Here is a 19,720-nt window from a genome sequence, read left to right on the forward strand (position 1 = left end):
TGCATCCTTATCTAGCCCCAAAGGAATCCATAACAAACTTGGTGGGCCGTGATCTAATGCCTCAACGGCGCCACCTAGCAATTTCAAAGGACCCTTTGTATTCACTTACTTCATCGTAGAGACACGAGATTTGGTACAGTTGTAGCGCTCACCAAGGACGTCAGAATTTACAATTAATGTCATAGTACAAGTATCACAGGAAGTCGGCCAATTTTAGACTGAATGTTCTGATTTTGACACCATTTTTGACGTTTACAGCATTGGTTATTTGATCTAACTCCTCCTAGGGATTTCGACGCGAGCGGCTTGAAACTCGGTCAGTCTGATCATAAGCATGGCCAATTAAACGTTATCAAAACGGTAGAGTTTTTTGAGCATTTTGAAGGGGCGTTAGCAGGGGTCAAAGTTCACCTATTCGCCACAAAAAATAAAACTGTTTATCTCCTACACAGAAACACACAGAGGCACCAAAAACTTTCTGTGATTGATCATCATCGGGTCTCTTCTACAATATCCAATGGTCAAATGATGACATCACTAGGCCACGCCCCCTGACAATAGGCAAAAAACTGTTTATCTCCTACACAGAAACACAGAGGGCACCAAAACTTTTGTGATTGATCATCATCGGGTCTTCTACAATATCCAATAGTCAAATGATGACATAACTTAGGCCACGCCCCCTGACAACAGGAAAAACTGCTATATCTCCTACACAGAAGAAACACACAGAGGCACCAAACTTTCTGTGATTGATCATCATCGGGTCTTCTACAGTATCCAATGGTCAAATGATGACATCACTTAGGCCCGCCCCCTGACAACAGGGAAAAACTGTTTATCTCCTACACAGAAAACACACAGAGGCACCAAACTTTCTGTGATTGATCATCATCGGGTCTTCTACAATATCCAATAGTCAAATGATGACATCACTTAGGCCACGCCCCCTGACAACAGGAAAACTGTTATATCTCCTACACAGAAACACACAGAGGCACCAAACTTTCTGTGATTGATCATCATCGGGTCTTCTACAATATCCAATGGACAAATGATGACATCACTTAGGCCACGCCCCCTGACAACAGGAAAAACTGCTATATATCCTACACAGAAACACACAGAGGCACCACAACTTCTGTGATTGATCATCATCGGGTCTTCTACAATATCAATGGTCAAATGATGACATCACTTAGGCCACGCCCCCTGACAACAGGAAGTGTCATGTTTTATTGTCCATGGCTTTTTACAGGCAATTCATGTCGTGAATACATTACATAAATAAGATAATAATTCTTAGTCAGAGGAAATCCAAGGCAAAAAACAGTTAGAAAAGTTTTGGGTTCATATTTAATCAGAGTGAGACATCACAACTTGTTAGATCTCTATGTGAATTACGTGAGATAGTGAGTGCTCTCACCTTAAAAAAGATCTTTGACGTATTTTGCTCCGGGTTAAAAGCTGCTTTTCAGCGATGAAGCTAGGGAAACTGCTAATGTTGAAGTTGAATTGTTCTACACGCTTCTGCCTTGGAAAAATATTCGTCTTTTTACAAAAAGATGTTTAAAAGCCAGATTGGGAACAAAGGTTATTCAGAGAATGCAAGAAAAGGAAGCTTTTGTGGGGAACTTTGTCCTAGCTGTCTAGCTGCTATGGCCCCAGGACAGCACAATAGTTTTCTTGAAGTTTAATTTTGGAGAAGTAGAAACAAGTATTAATTTCAAAAGGTAGGTAAAAAAGGAAAAAAAGTTTTTACAAAATCTTAAAATGTTGGATAGTTGTTATTTCCATCTTGCTGTGAAAATTGGTGAAATATTATCATTTTTAATGCTTAGATATAAATCGCAAGGCCATTACTAAAATTGCCTTTTGTTGAAAATGTTTTTTGGCATACCATACTTTATATTTATAGGTAGCCTAGATGTGCATAATAAAGAGTGGAACTAAAACCTGGTCTAAAATTATTATGGAGCTTTAACTTGCTAAGAGTAATACTGTTAGATGATTATATCTTTAAAATGAGATAACTGTCTCAAAAATGTGATAGTTTATTTGGTCTGAAGAGATGATTGCAATTCAATGTTATTTATATAGCGACAATTCATGAAATATGTCATCTCAAGGCACTTTACAACGTCAAAATCAATCAGATTATACAGATTGGGTCAGATTATACACAAAAATTCCTATATAAGGGAACCAGTTCATTGCATCAAAGTCTTGACAAGTAGCATTCTCTCTTGAAGAAGCGTAGAGCCACAGGTGAGAGTCGTCTGCATTGTCCATGGCTTTGCAGCAATCCTACCTACTGAGCAAGCATGAAGCGACAGCAGGAAAAAAAACTCCCCATTTACGGGAAGGAAAAACCTCCAGCAGAACCGGGCTCAGTATGAACGGTCATCTGCCTCGACAGACTGGGGGGTTACAGAAGACAGAGCAGAGACACAACAAGAGAGACAAAAAAGCACAGAAGTTCTACATTAGATGGTAGTAGCGGGTGATCTGTCTTCCCTGGATGAAGCCACAGCTAACAGAACGCCAGACCAGGTGTGCCTACTATGAAGAAAAAAGAAAAATCAAAAGTTAAAAGCTGAAATTACAACAGTCATTCAAAATTGAAGAACAATAGACCCTGATGTCCTGCAGTAGCCTAAACCTATAGCAGCATAACTATAGAGGTAGCTCAGGGTAACATGAGCCACTCTAACTATAAGCTTTTTAAAAAAGGAAAGTCCAGCTTCTAGTGGAGAAGTTCAAGTATCTTGGGGTCTTGTTCACGAATGAGGGGAAGATGGAGCGGGAGATCGACAGGCGGATTGGTGCGGCGTCTGCTGTGAAGCGGGCGCTATACCGGTCCGTTGTGGTGAATCTGCACCAGATTTTTTGTGAGTCGTGGGGGAGCGCTGCCGAACACGTTCGTGTAAATCGCCCAGTGGACGGGCGGGCAAAATGCGTGACAGCATCTGCGGTGGCGGGCGGCCGGCGGTGCGCAAATCCCAGCGGTGGCCAAGGCCGGAGCGGCGCTTTGCTGCGAGGGCCGCTCATCACCGCTTGCGGTTTTAATTATTATTATTATTAATCTGCCACCCAAAGAGGGGCCTTTTTGGGGGCTTTATCATACTCAAAAACTCACCAAACTTGGCGGATGCAAGAAGACTGTTTAAAATTTTGTATTTTAAGGTCGTCACAAAAATCAAAACAAAAATGCCTCAACGGCGCCACCTAGCAATTTTCAAAAGACCCTTTGCTATTCACTTACTTCATCGTAGAGACATGAAATTTGGTACAGTGGTAGAGCTCACCAAGACGCTCAGAATTTACAATTAATGTCATAGTGAAAATATCACAGGAAGTCGGCCATTTTAGATTGAAGGTCTGATTTTGACCTCAATTTTGAAGTTTACAGCATTGGTACTTGATCGAACTCCTCCTAGGGATTTCGAGCGAGCGGCTTGAAACTCGGTCAGTCTGATCATAAGGCATGGCCAATTAAAAGTTATCAAAACGGTGAGTTTTTGAGCATGTTGAAGGGGCGTTAGCAGGGGTCAAAGTTCACCTACTCGCCACAAAACATAAAACTGTTATATCTCCTACACAGAAACACACAGAGGCACCAAACTTTCTGTGATTGATCATCATCGGGTCTTCTACAATATCCAATGGTCAAATGATGACATTGCTTAGGCCACGCCCCCTGACAACAGGAAGTGTCATGTTTTGTTGTAATTGGTCGCTATGTTACCCCCTTTAAGCTAATCAACATGAAACTGTGTCCACAGACAGAACACATGTTGATGTGTTGTGGATTTCAGGCCCAACTGGATTCGATGGAGCAGGGGGGCGTGGCGGCGTGGCATATTCACCTCAAACGCTGCTGTCATACGTTTGGCTCTGAATTCCACAGTTTTGGGCCAAGCTGCTTAAAACTCATTTGGATGCATCCTTATCCACCCCCCAACAGGAATCCATAACAAACTTTAGTGAGCAGGACTTAGTTTCTCCATAGCGCCACCAAGCAATTTTCAAAGGACCCTTTGCTATTCACTTAGTTCATCGTAGAGTAATGAAATTTTGTACAGTTGTAGATCTCAGCAAGACGCTCAGAATTTACAATTAATGTCATAGTGCAAGTATCACAGGAAGTAAGCCATTTTAGATTGAAATCTGAATTTTGACACCATGTTGACATGGTATCAAATACCATCATCATCAAGTTTGATCATATTTGATCAAACTTGTCCAGCAGGGGGCAGCAAGAGACCACAAATAAACCCCAAAGGAATTTCTCTTGGTAAGTAACTGATCTTAACTCTTTGGTTTCCTTATATATTTAAGTTGAACAGATATACAAATCCTGCTTGAAAACTGACAAACTTACTCTTGTTCAATACATTTCATTTTTTATTTATATAGCGCCAAATCATGAAACATGTCATCAGGGTGTACTGGGACAAAAAAAAATCGGCCCTGGCATTTTGGATTAGACTGGCCCACCACATTTTGTTGTGTACTGAATGTGTATACCAACTGTACAATACCTTGAGGTCAGGTTAATGGAAATTAGTGAGAGTGGACACTTAAAATACTTCTAAAATCTTAATTTATTAACACGGTAAAATGTAAACTCCATCACAGCACAGCAACTATTCTTAGATCAGAGAGAGAGAGAAAGAGAGGTGTCAGGGTCAATCACACATATTATCACGTTACATCATTATAAGAAGTTATTGTAAGTTGCTCATCAGATCTATTTAGTCTTCCAGATACTGTAGGGTAACATTGGACTAATGTGCACTCACTGTGTAAAAAAGGATGCCAATGACAAAATGAACCAGAGAAAGGCCTCACTTATCATGGAAAGAAAGAAAATATATAGTAACATAATATAAATTTTGATTTACTCAGTCATTTGTAATAAGTATTTTATTTATCTAATTTCCTAATTTTTGATCATATTTTCTTTAAAATCGCAGACTTTTTGCTATTTTCCATGTAAATCCTTGGTGGCGCTTCATAGCGAAGCCGGTGAGGCCGCAGCAAGCTTGGCCTCCCCTGGGATTGTGCAATCCCATGTTAACTGCGCTGACTTCCATTCTGTGAATGCATCTTCCTGTCTCTAGATCATAAATTCAATTGTTCAAACAGTTATGAACAGATTTTCCACAATTTAATATATGTGGATTACGAATTGTGTTTTGGTCATCAAACTGTGTGCAGATAACATGTTTTCGTGGTGCTGGCTGATCATAAACAGCAAAGAACTGGTTGTAAGTGAGGTCGGCAGTTCCTTGGCCGCTAGGCAGGGGGCGCTCAAGGGGCACCGCTCGTGATCCCAAATAGTAGAGTCAAAACAAGTTATTGATGTTTTATTAGCGAGTTTTGCTAAACAAGTAAAGCACTAAAAAGACTCTAAACATCCAGCGGAACAGGACTGATGAAGGAAGGCTTTCCTCCCTGGCAGTGAGCTCCATTGAGACTGAGAGACTTTTAAAACTGAAGAAGATAAAGAGAACTTTTACCGGAAAATTATGATATTTTTGTTCAGAAAGAGCGCCGCAGGGACTTAAATTATAAGTAGAGGTAAGACAGCGATACTTATTCATGTTTTGTTTTTGTGATAAAATGTGCGTAATGTGGGTTATAGTTTTAGAATGTGTTACAAATGCAGAAATCCATCATAACTCATAAACTGTTACAGTCAAATGACAAATAATTTATTTTTATTTTTTCATCAAATAATCAATATTTTTCCATGTCTCTTGGTGAATTAATTTGGCTCAATCAGTCTCCTTCAGCACTTTGCAACAAGTCTACTCTGTAGAGTGTATATATTTGTAAATCTGACTCTGATGACGTCAGTGCCTCACCAGCTATGAACCCTACCGCACGTCACTGACTACAACCACCGCCATATTTTACATCAGACAACGGAGCAGATGAAGGGCCTGCTGTTGGGAACATGTCAGTCAGTCTGACACATTTCGCAGCGTCTGTTTGAAGAACTCGTTTCTTTTTTTCGTGCAGTTTCTCTGCGCCTCCCTTGCGTTTCTTATCCATTACTACTGTGAACACCGCTGCACAAAGTTCCACATGGAGCGTGAAGGTGTTTTTCTACTTTATGATTGGCCTAGCCCTTTAGACTGTCAGGGATGATAACCAATGGGCTGCAGTAGCCCGTGGTAAGGGCCGGATGATCGGAACAGACTCTTGCACTGCTGATTTTATTTTTCTTTATGCATTATGCAAATATAACAAGACTGATATATAAAATAATAATAATAATAATACATATTATTAATATACTTGTCGGGTCTGCCGGCCCAAACAGCACGTCGGCCCACCGGGAAAATGCCCGGTACGTCCGATTACCAGTCCATGCCTGCATGTCATCTAAAGGAAGTTTACAATGTCAAAATCAATCAGATTATACATATTAAGTCAGATTATCCAGATTGGTAAAATAAATCCTATATAAGGGAACCAGTTGATTGCATCAAAGTCGTAACAAGCAGCATTCACTCCTGAAGAAGCATAGAGCCACAGGGAGAGTCGTTTGCAATGTACATGGCTTTGCAGCAATCCCTCATACTGATCAAGCATGAAGTGACAGCAGAAGGAAAAACTCCCCATTAACAGGAAGGAAAAACCTCCAGCAGAACCGGGCTCAGTATGAACGGTAATCAGCCTTGACCGACTAGGGTTTACAAAAGAGAGAGAAGAGACACAACAAGACAGACAAAAAAGCACAGAAGCACACATTGATCCAGTAATGTGTTTTACATTAGATGGTAATAACAGGTGATCTGTCTTCCCTAGATGATGTCACAGCTAACAGAACGCCAGACCAGGTGTACCTACTATGGAGAAAAAATAGAAAAAACAAAAAGTTAAAAGCTGAAATGACAACAGTCATGCAAAATTGAATAACAATAGACCCTGATGTCCTCCAGCAGCCTAAGCCTATAGCAGCATAACTATAGAGGTAGCTCAGGGTAACATGAACCACTCTAACTATAAGCTTTGTCAAAAAGGAAAGTCCCAAGAGCCAGCTTCTAGAGGAGGAGTTCAAGTATCTTGGGGTCTTGTTCACGAATGAAGAGAAGATGGAGCGGGAGATCGACAGGCGGATGGGTGCAGCGTCGGCTGTGAAGCTGGCGCTGTACCGATCCGTTGTGGTGAAGAGAGAGCTGAGCCAAAAGGCCCAGCTCTCGATTTACCAGTCAATCTACGTTCCTACCCTCATCTATGGTCACGAGCTTTGGGTCGTGACCGAAAGAACGAGATCCCGGATACAAGCGGCCAAAATGAGTTTTCTCCATAGTGTGTCTGGGCTCTCCCTTAGAGATAGGGTGAGGAGCTCAGTCATCCGTGGAGGACTCAGAGTAGAGCCGCTGCTCCTTCACATTGAGAGGAGCCACTTGAGGTGGCTCGGGCATCTGGTCAGGATGCCTCTTGGACGTCTCCCTGGTGAGGTGTTCCGGGCATGTCCCACCGGGAGGAGGCCCAGGGGAAGACCCAGGACACGCTGGAGAGACTCTGCTGGCCTGGGAACGCTTTGGGATTCCCCCGGAGGAAGTGGCCCAAGTGGCTGGAGAGAGGAAGGTGTGGGCCTCCCTCTTGAAGCTGCTACCCCCGCGACCTGACCCCGGATAAGCGGAAGACGATGGATGGATGGAAAAAGGAAAGTTTTAGGATTAGTCTTAAAAGTAGACAGGGTGTCTGCGTCACGGACCAAAACTGGGAGTTGGTTCCACTGGAGAGGAGCATGATAGCTTAAGGATCTGCCTCCCATTCTGGTTTTACAGACTTTAGGAACCACCAGCAGACCTGCTTTCTGAGAGTGAAGTGGTCTGTTAGAAATTACTAAAGTTTGTACACAACATACACATGTGGAATATTGCTAACGTGTTACTTTAGCAATATTCCAATTGCTAAAGTGTTACTTTTACATTATTACTTTTGGGTGTGTATCCACCAATTTAACTGTCAAACTTTCATAAAAGCTGTCTTAATGCAAGAAACGAAACCCTTAAACACATGAAATAATTAACTTTAAATAACTAAAAAGGTTTTGTTAACTTTTCACATGAAGCTGGATTAACAGCTAGTAAGATACCTTTGATTAAATTTGTATACTAGTGTTTAAACCAGGGGTGTCAAACGTACGGCCTGCGGGCTGGATCTGGCCCGCCGAACGATTTAGTCCGGCCCGGTGGCCGAATGCATTTTCATTATTCAACGGCTGTGTCTCCTCGGTGCATCGACCGATCTGCACCAGATTTTTTGTGAGTCGTGGGGGAGCGCTGCCCAACGCGTACGTGTGTATTGCATGGTAGATGGGTGAGGAAAATGCATGACAGCTTCAGCGGTGGCTGGCGGTGGGAGGTGCGCGTACCTCTAGCGGTGGCCCATAGGCCAGAGCGGCGCTTGGCTGCGAGGGCCGATCATCACCGCTTGCGGTTTTAATTATTATTAATCTGCCACCCCAAAGAGGGGCCTTTTTGGGGGCTTTATCATACTCAAAAACTCACCAAACTTGGCGGATGCAAGAAGACTGTTTAAAAATTTTGTATTTTAAGGTCGTCACAAAAATCAAAACAAAAATGCCTCAACGGCGCCACCTAGCAATTTTCAAAAGACCCTTTGCTATTCACTTACTTCATCGTAGAGACATGAAATTTGGTACAGTGGTAGAGCTCACCAAGACGCTCAGAATTTACAATTAATGTCATAGTGAAAATATCACAGGAAGTCGGCCATTTTAGATTGAAGGTCTGATTTTGACCTCAATTTTGACGTTTACAGCATTGGTACTTGATCGAACTCCTCCTAGGGATTTCGAGTGAGCGGCTTGAAACTCGGTCAGTCTGATCATAAGGCATGGCCAATTAAAAGTTATCAAAACGGTGAGTTTTTGAGCATGTTGAAGGGGCGTTAGCAGGGGTCAAAGTTCACCTACTCGCCACAAAACATAAAACTGTTATATCTCCTACACAGAAACACACAGAGGCACCAAACTTTCTGTGATTGATCATCATCGGGTCTTCTACAATATCCAATGGTCAAATGATGACTATGCTTAGGCCACGCCCCCTGACAACAGGAAGTGTCATGTTTTGCTGTAAACGGTCGCTATGTTACCCCTCTGAACTAATCAATATGAAACTGTGTCCAGAGACAGAAGACATGTTGTTGTGTTGTGGATTCCAGCCCCAAGTGGATTCGATGGAGCAGGGGAGCGTGGCGGCGTGGTGAAGTCACCTCAAACGCCGCTGCCATACGTTTGGCTCTGAATTCCACATTTTTGGGCCGAGCTGCTTAAAACTCACTTGGATGCATCCTTATCTAGCACCCAACAGGAATCCATAACAAACTTTGGTGGGCGTGATCTAATGCCTCAACGGCGCCACCTAGCAATTTTCAAAGGACCCTTTGCTATTCACTTACTTCATCGTAGAGACACGAGATTTGGTACAGTTGTAGAGCTCACCAAGACGCTCAGAATTTACAATTAATGTCATAGTACAAGTATCACAGGAAGTCGGCCATTTTAGACTGAATGTCTGATTTTGACACCATTTTTGACGTTTACAGCATTGGTATTTGATCTAACTCCTCCTAGGGATTTCGAGCGAGCGGCTTGAAACTCGGTCAGTCTGATCATAAGGCATGGCCAATTAAACGTTATCAAAACGGTGAGTTTTTGAGCATTTTGAAGGGGCCTTAGCAGGGGTCAAAGTTCACCTATTCGCCACAAAAAATAAAACTGTTTTATCTCCTACACAGAAACACACAGAGGCACCAAACTTTCTGTGATTGATCATCATCGGGTCTTCTACAATATCCAATGGTCAAATGATGACATCACTTAGGCCACGCCCCCTGACAATAGGAAAAACTGTTATATCTCCTACACAGAAACACACAGAGGCACCAAACTTTCTGTGATTGATCATCATCGGGTCTTCTACAATATCCAATAGTCAAATGATGACATCACTTAGGCCACGCCCCCTGACAACAGGAAAAAACTGCTATATCTCCTACACAGAAACACACAGAGGCACCAAACTTTCTGTGATTGATCATCATCGGGTCTTCTACAGTATCCAATGGTCAAATGATGACATCACTTAGGCCACGCCCCCTGACAACAGGAAAAACTGTTTTATCTCCTACACAGAAACACACAGAGGCACCAAACTTTCTGTGATTGATCATCATCGGGTCTTCTACAGTATCCAATAGTCAAATGATGACATCACTTAGGCCACGCCCCCTGACAACAGGAAAAACTGTTATATCTCCTACACAGAAACACACAGAGGCACCAAACTTTCTGTGATTGATCATCATCGGGTCTTCTACAATATCCAATGGACAAATGATGACATCACTTAGGCCACGCCCCCTGACAACAGGAAAAACTGCTATATATCCTACACAGAAACACACAGAGGCACCAAACTTTCTGTGATTGATCATCATCGGGTCTTCTACAATATCCAATGGTCAAATGATGACATCACTTAGGCCACGCCCCCTGACAACAGGAAGTGTCATGTTTTATTGTCCATGGCTTTTACAGGCAATTCATGTCGTGAATACATTACATAAATAAGATAATAATTCTTAGTCAGAGGAAATCCAAGGCAAAAACAGTTAGAAAAGTTTTGGGTTCATATTTAATCAGAGTGAGACATCACAACTTTGTTAGATCTCTATGTGAATTACGTGAGATAGTGAGTGCTCTCACCTTAAAAAAAGATCTTTGACGTATTTTGCTCCGGTTAAAAGCTGCTTTTCAGCGATGAAGCTAGGGAAACTGCTAATGTTGAAGTTGAATTTGTTCTACACGCTTCTGCCTTGGAAAAATATTCGTCTTTTTACAAAAAGAATGTTTAAAGCCAGATTTGGGAACAAAGGTTATTCAGAGAATGCAAGAAAAGGAAGCTTTTGTGGGGAACTTTTGTCCTAGCTGTCTAGCTGCATATGGCCCCAGGACAGCACAATAGTTTTCTTGAAGTTTAATTTTGGAGAAGTAGAAACAAGTATTAATTTCAAAAGGTAGGTAAAAAAGGAAAAAAGTTTTTACAAAATCTTAAAATGTTGGATAGTTGTTATTTCCATCTTGCTGTGAAAATTGGTGAAATATTATCATTTTTAATGCTTAGATATAAAATCGCAAGGCCATTACTAAAATTGCCTTTTGTTGAAAATGTTTTTTGGCATACCATACTTTATATTTATAGGTAGCCTAGATGTGCATAATAAAAGAGTGGAACTAAAACCTGGTCTAAAATTATTATGGAGCTTTAACTTGCTAAGAGTAATACTGTTAGATGATTATATCTTTAAAATGAGATAACTGTCTCAAAAAATGTGATAGTTTATTTGGTCTGAAGAGATGATGCAATTCAATGTTATTTATATAGCGACAATTCATGAAATATGTCATCTCAAGGCACTTTACAACGTCAAAATCAATCAGATTATACAGATTGGGTCAGATTATACACAAAAATTCCTATATAAGGGAACCAGTTCATTGCATCAAAGTCTTGACAAGTAGCATTCTCTCTTGAAGAAGCGTAGAGCCACAGGGAGAGTCGTCTGCATTGTCCATGGCTTTGCAGCAATCCTACCTACTGAGCAAGCATGAAGCGACAGCAGGAAAAAAAACTCCCCATTTACGGGAAGGAAAAACCTCCAGCAGAACCGGGCTCAGTATGAACGGTCATCTGCCTCGACAGACTGGGGGTTACAGAAGACAGAGCAGAGACACAACAAGAGAGACAAAAAAAGCACAGAAGTTCTACATTAGATGGTAGTAGCGGGTGATCTGTCTTCCCTGGATGAAGCCACAGCTAACAGAACGCCAGACCAGGTGTGCCTACTATGAAGAAAAAAGAAAAATCAAAAAGTTAAAAGCTGAAATTACAACAGTCATTCAAAATTGAAGAACAATAGACCCTGATGTCCTGCAGTAGCCTAAACCTATAGCAGCATAACTATAGAGGTAGCTCAGGGTAACATGAGCCACTCTAACTATAAGCTTTTTAAAAAAGGAAAGTCCAGCTTCTAGTGGAGAAGTTCAAGTATCTTGGGGTCTTGTTCACGAATGAGGGGAAGATGGAGCGGGAGATCGACAGGCGGATTGGTGCGGCGTCTGCTGTGAAGCGGGCGCTATACCGGTCCGTTGTGGTGAATCTGCACCAGATTTTTTGTGAGTCGTGGGGGAGCGCTGCCGAACACGTTCGTGTAAATCGCCCAGTGGACGGGCGGGCAAAATGCGTGACAGCATCTGCGGTGGCGGGCGGCCGGCGGTGCGCAAATCCCAGCGGTGGCCAAGGCCGGAGCGGCGCTTTGCTGCGAGGGCCGCTCATCACCGCTTGCGGTTTTAATTTTTTTTCTGTTTGTAGTCACCGTCCAGGAATCGGTATAAATTTTCCGGCCCGCCGAACAATTTAGTCCGGTCCGGTGGCCAAATGCATTATCATTATCAAACGGCTGTATCTCCTCGCTGCATCGACCGATCCACACCAGATTTGTTGTAAGTCATGGGGGAACACTGCCGAACGCGTTTGTGGGAATCGCCCGGTGGACGAGCGAGGAAAATGCGTAACAGCATCTGCGGTGGCGGGCGGTCGGCGGTGCGCGAACCCCGCCGGGCGGCACCGCGGCGGTGGCCAATAGGCCGGAGTGTGCTTGGCTGCGAGGGCCGATCGACGCCGCTTGCGGCTTTAACATCCTTCATATGCGGCCTATCAGCGTACCTCGGGTCGCTGTTGCACGTTCCATAACAACAATGTTTAAAAACCATGGTTAGGAGACGTCTTAGACTTGGAAAAAGCGGTAGTTTTACCGAGTAAAACCAAGGGTAACTACAGCGAAAGAGTTATTAGTGCAATGGAATGTTACTGCTTCATGTCATACATCACACGTCAATATTGACTCGACTCGGACTTGACTCGGATGAGTAGTGGACTCGACTCGGACTCGACTCGGATTTTTTTTTAATGACTTGGACTTGACTCGGACTTGAACACTGGTGACTCGAACCTGGACTCGGACTCGAGGCATAGTGACTTGACTACAACACTGGTAGATTCACTACCTTCAATTCACGCAGGATCCACAGACATCAGGGGTCTCATTTATAAAGCTTGCGTACACACAAAATGGGGCCTGAAACCTGCGTATGTCACTTTCCACGCAAAAGTTGGGATCTAGATCTCTCGATAAACCATACGGATATTTTAGCTTTACACGGCCACATTCCTAGCTAAAATCATTCTAAAACTTCTTTTGTGAGAAAGAAAGTGTAATTTATAAAACTTTTTGTGCGTTCTCCTTTCGACCATTACTGCATGGAGCTGCGGTCCACTGTTGCCAACTGTTCAGCAAGGAGAGTAGCTAGATGCCATCATTTGATCATGTGCTTGTGATCCAGGCTGTTGGAAGGAGAAGCTTTCGGCAAAACAAAAAGTGATTAAAACACTCTAAATATGTTTGGAACTACAAATGAATGTCATGAAGTAATTTATGAACACTAAATACATCAAATCTTACCGAAAAGACAGTTATCAGAGGCAGACAGTGAACCAAGAGAATAAGAGCATGTGTGAATCAAATTCAGGGTTTATTTTAGTGCAACAGTATCAAGAAAAAATGACTAGATTAAAAACTATATTTACATTATATTTAAAAGTGGTTAGGGACCCACGCCAGCACCTGCTGCCTAAAGACAGTAACTGCAGGTCGCCTTTGTGAACTGATTGTGATTTAAACTGTGTCACTGAGACTGTAATATTGAGAGATATAGCAATGCTTATATATTTCTAAACGACACATCAAAACTTACATTGTTTTTTTTTTCATAATTGATGCTGTCGATTATGTCGACTAGTCGTTGCAGCCCTACGCGCTACGTATGTCAACTGTATGTTTGTCTACAAACCTTATCACCAAAGCAAATTCCTTGTACATGTAAATACTACTTGGCAATAAAGCTCATTCTGGTTCTGGAAATCCCAGGGTACATTTCTGGAAGTTACGGGCTTCTGGAAGTCCTCAAACTTGTAAGGCGTATTTGGGCCTAGGTTGTTTTATGCACTGCAAAAACGGAACTAAAAATAAGTAAAATGTTCTTAAAATGAGTGTATTTGTCCTTGATTTGAGCAGGTAAATAAGATGATTTGGCAATTGAATAAGATTTTTGCACTTAAAATGGGAGCAACTCATCTCCATCATCTTATTTCAAGTGTAGGATGTCTAATTATCTTATTTTAGGGGTTAAAATTCTCATTCCATTGGCAGATAATCTTATTTACCTGCTCAAATCAAGGACAAAAACACTAACTTTAAGAACATTTTACTTATTTTTAGATCCATTTTTGCAGTGTGGCGTAACTTCTGACCCGTTTTTTTTTTTAAGGTTACTTTTTGGAAGGAGTAAGATACCTACTTGGAACGTAAAGGTTACTTTTAAAGAACTTGAGTTTTAACTGTATTTTTAATGTATTGTGCCAGTTTTATGTTTTTGCTTTGCCTTTCGTGGTCCCAGGATTTATTAGTCGGAGCTGCTAATACACCTTTTGATCCCTTAAACTACCAAGAAAGTAACCTGGAAGCAAAGCACGGGCTGTAATATCTTGAAACTATTCAAATAAAACACCAAGCTGCTTTTAATTCACAAGATCAGTAACTGATTTTACTGCTTTAGGCTCTGCCCACTATTGGAAGGTTCTGTTGTGAATGACCTTTCTGCTTATTTTAGAAAATAAAATGTTAAGTGCTAAAACACTTAAGTACTTTAAACTAGTGTGTTTTATGTTTCCAGGCAGCAGCACGGACTATGAACCGGTCTGCGGCCGTCCTCACGGCGTTCGTCTGGACCGGCAGGGTCAGCTGATCGTTGCAGACTCTTACTTCGGGCTTTACAGCGTCGACCCTAAAACGGGAGAAAAGACCCGACTGGTAGCCAACGCAGATGGTACCAATGGCAGGATTTCAGCTGTTTTCTTAATAAATGGAGGTGAATGAGGAGAACCTCATTGAGCCATCTCGACTGCGGTTCTCCTGTTCTGTCACTAGGAGCTGCTGGCGTTCCCTTCGGCTTCCTGAACGGCCTCGAGATTTCCTCCCGAACTGGGATTATCTACTTCACCGACTCGTCCAGCCGCTGGGGCCGCCGACACGTCAAGCTGGAGGCGAGTTAATCTCGGCTCGGTCGCGGTTTTTAGCATCTGGAAAGTAAAAACGCAGAGAAGCCAAAGGTTGCATACAGCTGGTAACCTGACAACAGCCAGCTGCATGTATCGCTTCGCCTAGCTCCACTCACATACATCTGGGACACGGCCCATTGAAAGTGATTTCCCCAACCAAATTTTTGGTCTGGCCAATCAGGACGCAGGGCGGGTGTTTCATGGATGTGACGTAGTTGAGAAGCCACCGCCGTGAGATTCCAACAACAATGGCGCCTCGCATCGAGGAAGCAAGCGTTAGCATTGATGCTGCTATTTCTTCCGTGTTGTCCAATCTACCTAATATTGTTTCATTAAAAGAACATCAGAGAACGGCTCTGAAGGCTTTTGTTGGTGGAAACCATGTTTTCGCCCTTCTCCCGACCGGATTTGGCAAGTTTTGTTTTCCGGGGCGCGTACGCGGACGCGCAGCGCGGACGCGCCCCGGAGCGGTTAGCGGTTAGCGCGAACCATATTCCTTGACGCGGTGGGCGCGGGATCGACTCCGACCCGCGGCGCTTTGCCGCCTGTCTTCCCCCCTCTTCTTAGCTTCGGTGTGACCACTACAGTGTTTCCCGCAGGAATTTGCTTATGCGAGGCGGACCGACTCGCGGAGCGGGGGGGTGGATGACTTTTTCTCCGCGGACCGGCTCGCGGAGCGGGGGGGGGTGGACAACACGTTTTCCGCGGCCGCCTCGCCAAGATAGCGCTGCGGGAAACCCTGCACTACAGCCGCAAACGCATAAAAAAAAAAAAAAGTTTTTTTTTTTTTTTCCGGCGTCGGTCTCATCAGCGTCACGGGTTAGCTTCGGTGTGAGTGGTTGAAATAGCACGTCGATAAAGATGACAGACAAGTGGCTTATCCAATCATATGCAAGGAGTTTTGATAAGGCCCAGCCTTCAGTAAGGCAAATCCTATGGCGGTGTCCCAGATGTATGTGAGTGGAGCTAGGCGGAGCGATACATGCAGCTGGCTGTTGTCAGGTTATACAGCTGGAGCCTTGAAGGTGCTTCAGAATAATTAGCTAAAACCCAGATGCCTGAAGGTTTCATTCTGGGGTTTTAAGTGTTTCTTGGTGAATGAAGTCCTTGAATGTAGAAGAGGACTCTCAGGACCATTTTGCCCATCCTGCAGGAATAAAGGAAATTCTTGCGTTTATGGGGAATTGATGTAGTGGCGGCAGGATGCACTTCAGAGCAATTAACTCCTCACAGGCTTTAGCTGTAGACATTTATAAGAACCTGGGAAAACATCCATCCACGTCCTAATGAATGAATAAATTCTCCCTAAAACATTAGCAGGTAAATTGATACATTTAATGAAAAAACATCCCATCTCCAAGAATAACAGTGCAGACACTGCTTTGCTGTTTTTAGGTTTAGTTTTGGTCTACTATTAATTTTATTTTAATATCTTTCGATGTCTGAGTTTATGCTAAGAATTGGAGCTGGACAGGATTGGATCTGGTCTGAAATATGATTAAATTTGTGTGGAAAAAATGCTGTTTGATGCTTCAGGTGATCGAGTTGAACAGCCTCGGACGTCTTCTCTCCTATGATCCTCGGAGTAGAAAGGTGACAGTGCTGCTGGACTCGCTCTACATGCCCAACGGCATCGCGTTATCGCCTGACGAGAACTTCCTGCTGTTGGCTGAGACTAGCATCGGACGCATACTCAGGTATGGTGGTGTGTTAAATGTTAAGCAAGTGGAAAGCTGAAAGGAAAGCACCAAATAATCCTAAATATTGTTAAGAAACAAAATTATTCCCAATGTGGGCTCTGCCCCACCAAATCATTACATGGTGGAAACACCTTTACTACACCTTTTGGGCGATGAGACTGAAACTTCTGCACATTTCTCCCGTCAAAGTACCTCAGATTGGCTAGAGCATCTGTGAACATCGGTTTGCAAGTCTTGCCATAAATTCTCAGTTGTATTAAGCTTTAGGCAAGGCAAGGCAAATTTATTCATATAGCACAATTCAGTACAAAGACAATGCAAAGTGCTTTATATGATTAAAATATAGCAAAATAAAACAGAATAAAAGCAAGTAGGAATAAAATGTAGATAGAAAATGGAACATTAAAAAAAAACACTAGTGGTGTTTCAGTTAACTAGAACAGTTGAAGGCAATCCTAAACAAATGTGTTTTTAATCTTGATTTAAAGGAACTCAGGCTCTAGACTTTGACTAGGCCATTCTTCCACATCAGTATGCTTTGATACAAACTATTCCAGCTGTACAGGTACAGCTCCAAAAAGAAGACTACCATGAAAAAGTTCAGTATTTTTGCTGCTCTTTTCGTAAAGGGAAACTCACATCTAAATTACACATAGAGTGAAATGTTTTCTAATACCTTTAAAACTTTTGACGTCCTTTTACTCGTCAACCCTTGAACAGTCGGTCTGTGGAGGCATGAAATATTTGACTCAACTGCGTCGCCTCTTTCTCAGGTACTGGCTGGAGGGCCCCAAGGCCGGCACCAAGGAGCTCGTCCTGGACAACATGATCGGTTACCCTGACAACATCCGCCGTAGCGACCACGGAACTTTCCTGGTCGGCATAACGACGCCGCGATTTCAGAAGTTCCTGCCTCCGTTCTTGGACCTGATCGCTCCGTACCCGGCAGTGAAGCGCTTCCTGGCCAAGGTCTGTGGTTCGTCTGGTAAAACTTAATGACGTTGGTAATTTTATTTTTTTTGGTATTTTGCCCGATTTTTAAACTGGGAACGATCACAGAACAACAGCTGTGGTTTTTGTCCGTTGTGAAATATTATCGAAGCCGTCTGGGAAAGTCAGGATGTTGTCAGTATTTTCCAGGTCTGGGTGAGTTTGGGAAAATATTTCTTTCTTGCTTTTATTGGTCCTTTCTTGTGTCCCTACATCTTTCCTTACCTCCTTCTGTCCTTCGCTCTTCACTTCTTCCCCGCTTTCTTTCATTCCTTTCCTCTGTCCTACCTCCATTTGTTCCTAGTGTCTTTTTTGCCTTCCTGTTTCCATTTCCTTCTGTCCTCCCATCTTTTGGTTCGACCTCCATTTATGTGTCCTCCCTTGTTTCCTGCCTTGTTTCCTCTCCTCTGTCCATTCTTCCTCCTTTACCCCTTTGTTTCCATAAACCTCATTTCCTTTATAGTTTCATTCTTTTCTGGTTTTATATTAAAATCCTGTCCTCTGTAGAATGTCTGCATAAATGAATGTAATAACATAAACTTAAAGGACAGCCAAGAACTCCAGACTCTACTTTTCCAGCTCTCTAAGTGTGTAGGATCCCAGTATAAACTGGTGATATTCTGGCTTGTGTTGGTGCAGGTGGTTCCTCTGAGCTGGTACAACCTCCTGCTGCCGCGCTACGCTCTGGTCCTGGAACTGGGAGAGGACGGACAAATCGTGGGAACGCTCCACGACCCCGAGGGCCGCCTAACGTGGGCCATCAGCGATGTCTTTCAGCACCGAGGCAGAACCTACCTGGGCAGTACTGACCTACCGTTCCTGCCCGTCCTGGAGGTGTGGGACAGCTGATGACGGCCTGCTGCTGTGTGAGCACAATTAATGTCTTTTGGTACAGACAGGAGGAAAGGTCCAAAAAAAACTCCTTTAAAGCAGCTTCAATCAGGAGGACTAAATGACACTGATTTATCACCAGGATGCATTAAATCTATTTTATGTTTAGATTAAATCAATGAAAAACATCAATATTTAACATATATTTCCTGCTAAAGCATCTATTCTAAAAATACTATTAGACATAAAATTTAGCCTTTTAAAGTTGCTCTGATGGTCTGTGTCCCCCAAAGGGAGCCAGAAAAAAAAATTGTCATTTTGAGTTTTAATTATTTAAAGCATTCTTTTCCGACATGAAACCAGTTATTAATACTGAAATGAAACGTATATCTTTAAATCTAACATTGATTTTCTCTGATCCACACAGGGTCAAATTTATTCATACACCGCCGCTATTTGTTGAAATGTTTCGCCTCAACCCAAGGCTTTTTATAGCAATTAACAAGCTTCTGACTGGATATCTGACCACTCCTCTTGTCTGAATTGGTACTGGTCGGTTTTCTAGAATGGACGGTACATTTAAGTGTAATTCAGAATTTAAAAAAAAAAAAAGGGGTAGAAGGGGTTTGGGAAGTACCTTGGTGCTTCTTGGATGTATTCTGTCCAAATGGTTTTAGGCTTTCAGGGCACTGCTACTTTAGTTCAGTTCAACAGTAAGAAGTCCATCATGGGTAGGAAAGGAGCTTCGGACTGCTGTGCCGAATTTGGACAGCCGCAAAGGCTTGTAGTATCCCACCTTAAGGGTTCTTAGGCAAAACTAGCTGTGAGAAAGAACATACAGGGTAGTTTTCCTACCTCCTTCCTTACTGACTGCACTATTCAGACAGCAATGGTGCACTTCTGCTTTGGCTGAAGAGTGAATCCATTTCATTCATGTCCTTATTTTGTCTCCTTCCTAATTGATGG

The 19,720-nt window shown here is 42.7% G+C and overlaps 1 protein-coding gene across 1 annotated transcript in view; it reads left to right on the top strand.

Annotated features, from left to right (window-relative positions):
• zgc:194209 (strictosidine synthase family protein) overlaps positions 1-19,015 on the top strand; it is a 37,616-nt gene extending 18,601 nt beyond the window's left edge. The window contains exons 6-10 of the mRNA XM_012853419.3: positions 14,849-15,001; positions 15,103-15,218; positions 16,770-16,930; positions 17,707-17,902; positions 18,563-19,015. Of these exons, the coding sequence (XP_012708873.2) occupies positions 14,849-15,001; positions 15,103-15,218; positions 16,770-16,930; positions 17,707-17,902; positions 18,563-18,772 (836 nt within the window). The 3' untranslated portion in view covers positions 18,773-19,015. The remainder of the gene's footprint in view (positions 1-14,848; positions 15,002-15,102; positions 15,219-16,769; positions 16,931-17,706; positions 17,903-18,562) is intronic.
• Positions 19,016-19,720: the final 705 nt, after the last annotated feature.

This window comes from Fundulus heteroclitus, chromosome 17 (assembly GCF_011125445.2).
Source record: "Fundulus heteroclitus isolate FHET01 chromosome 17, MU-UCD_Fhet_4.1, whole genome shotgun sequence".
NCBI lineage: Eukaryota > Metazoa > Chordata > Actinopteri > Cyprinodontiformes > Fundulidae > Fundulus > Fundulus heteroclitus.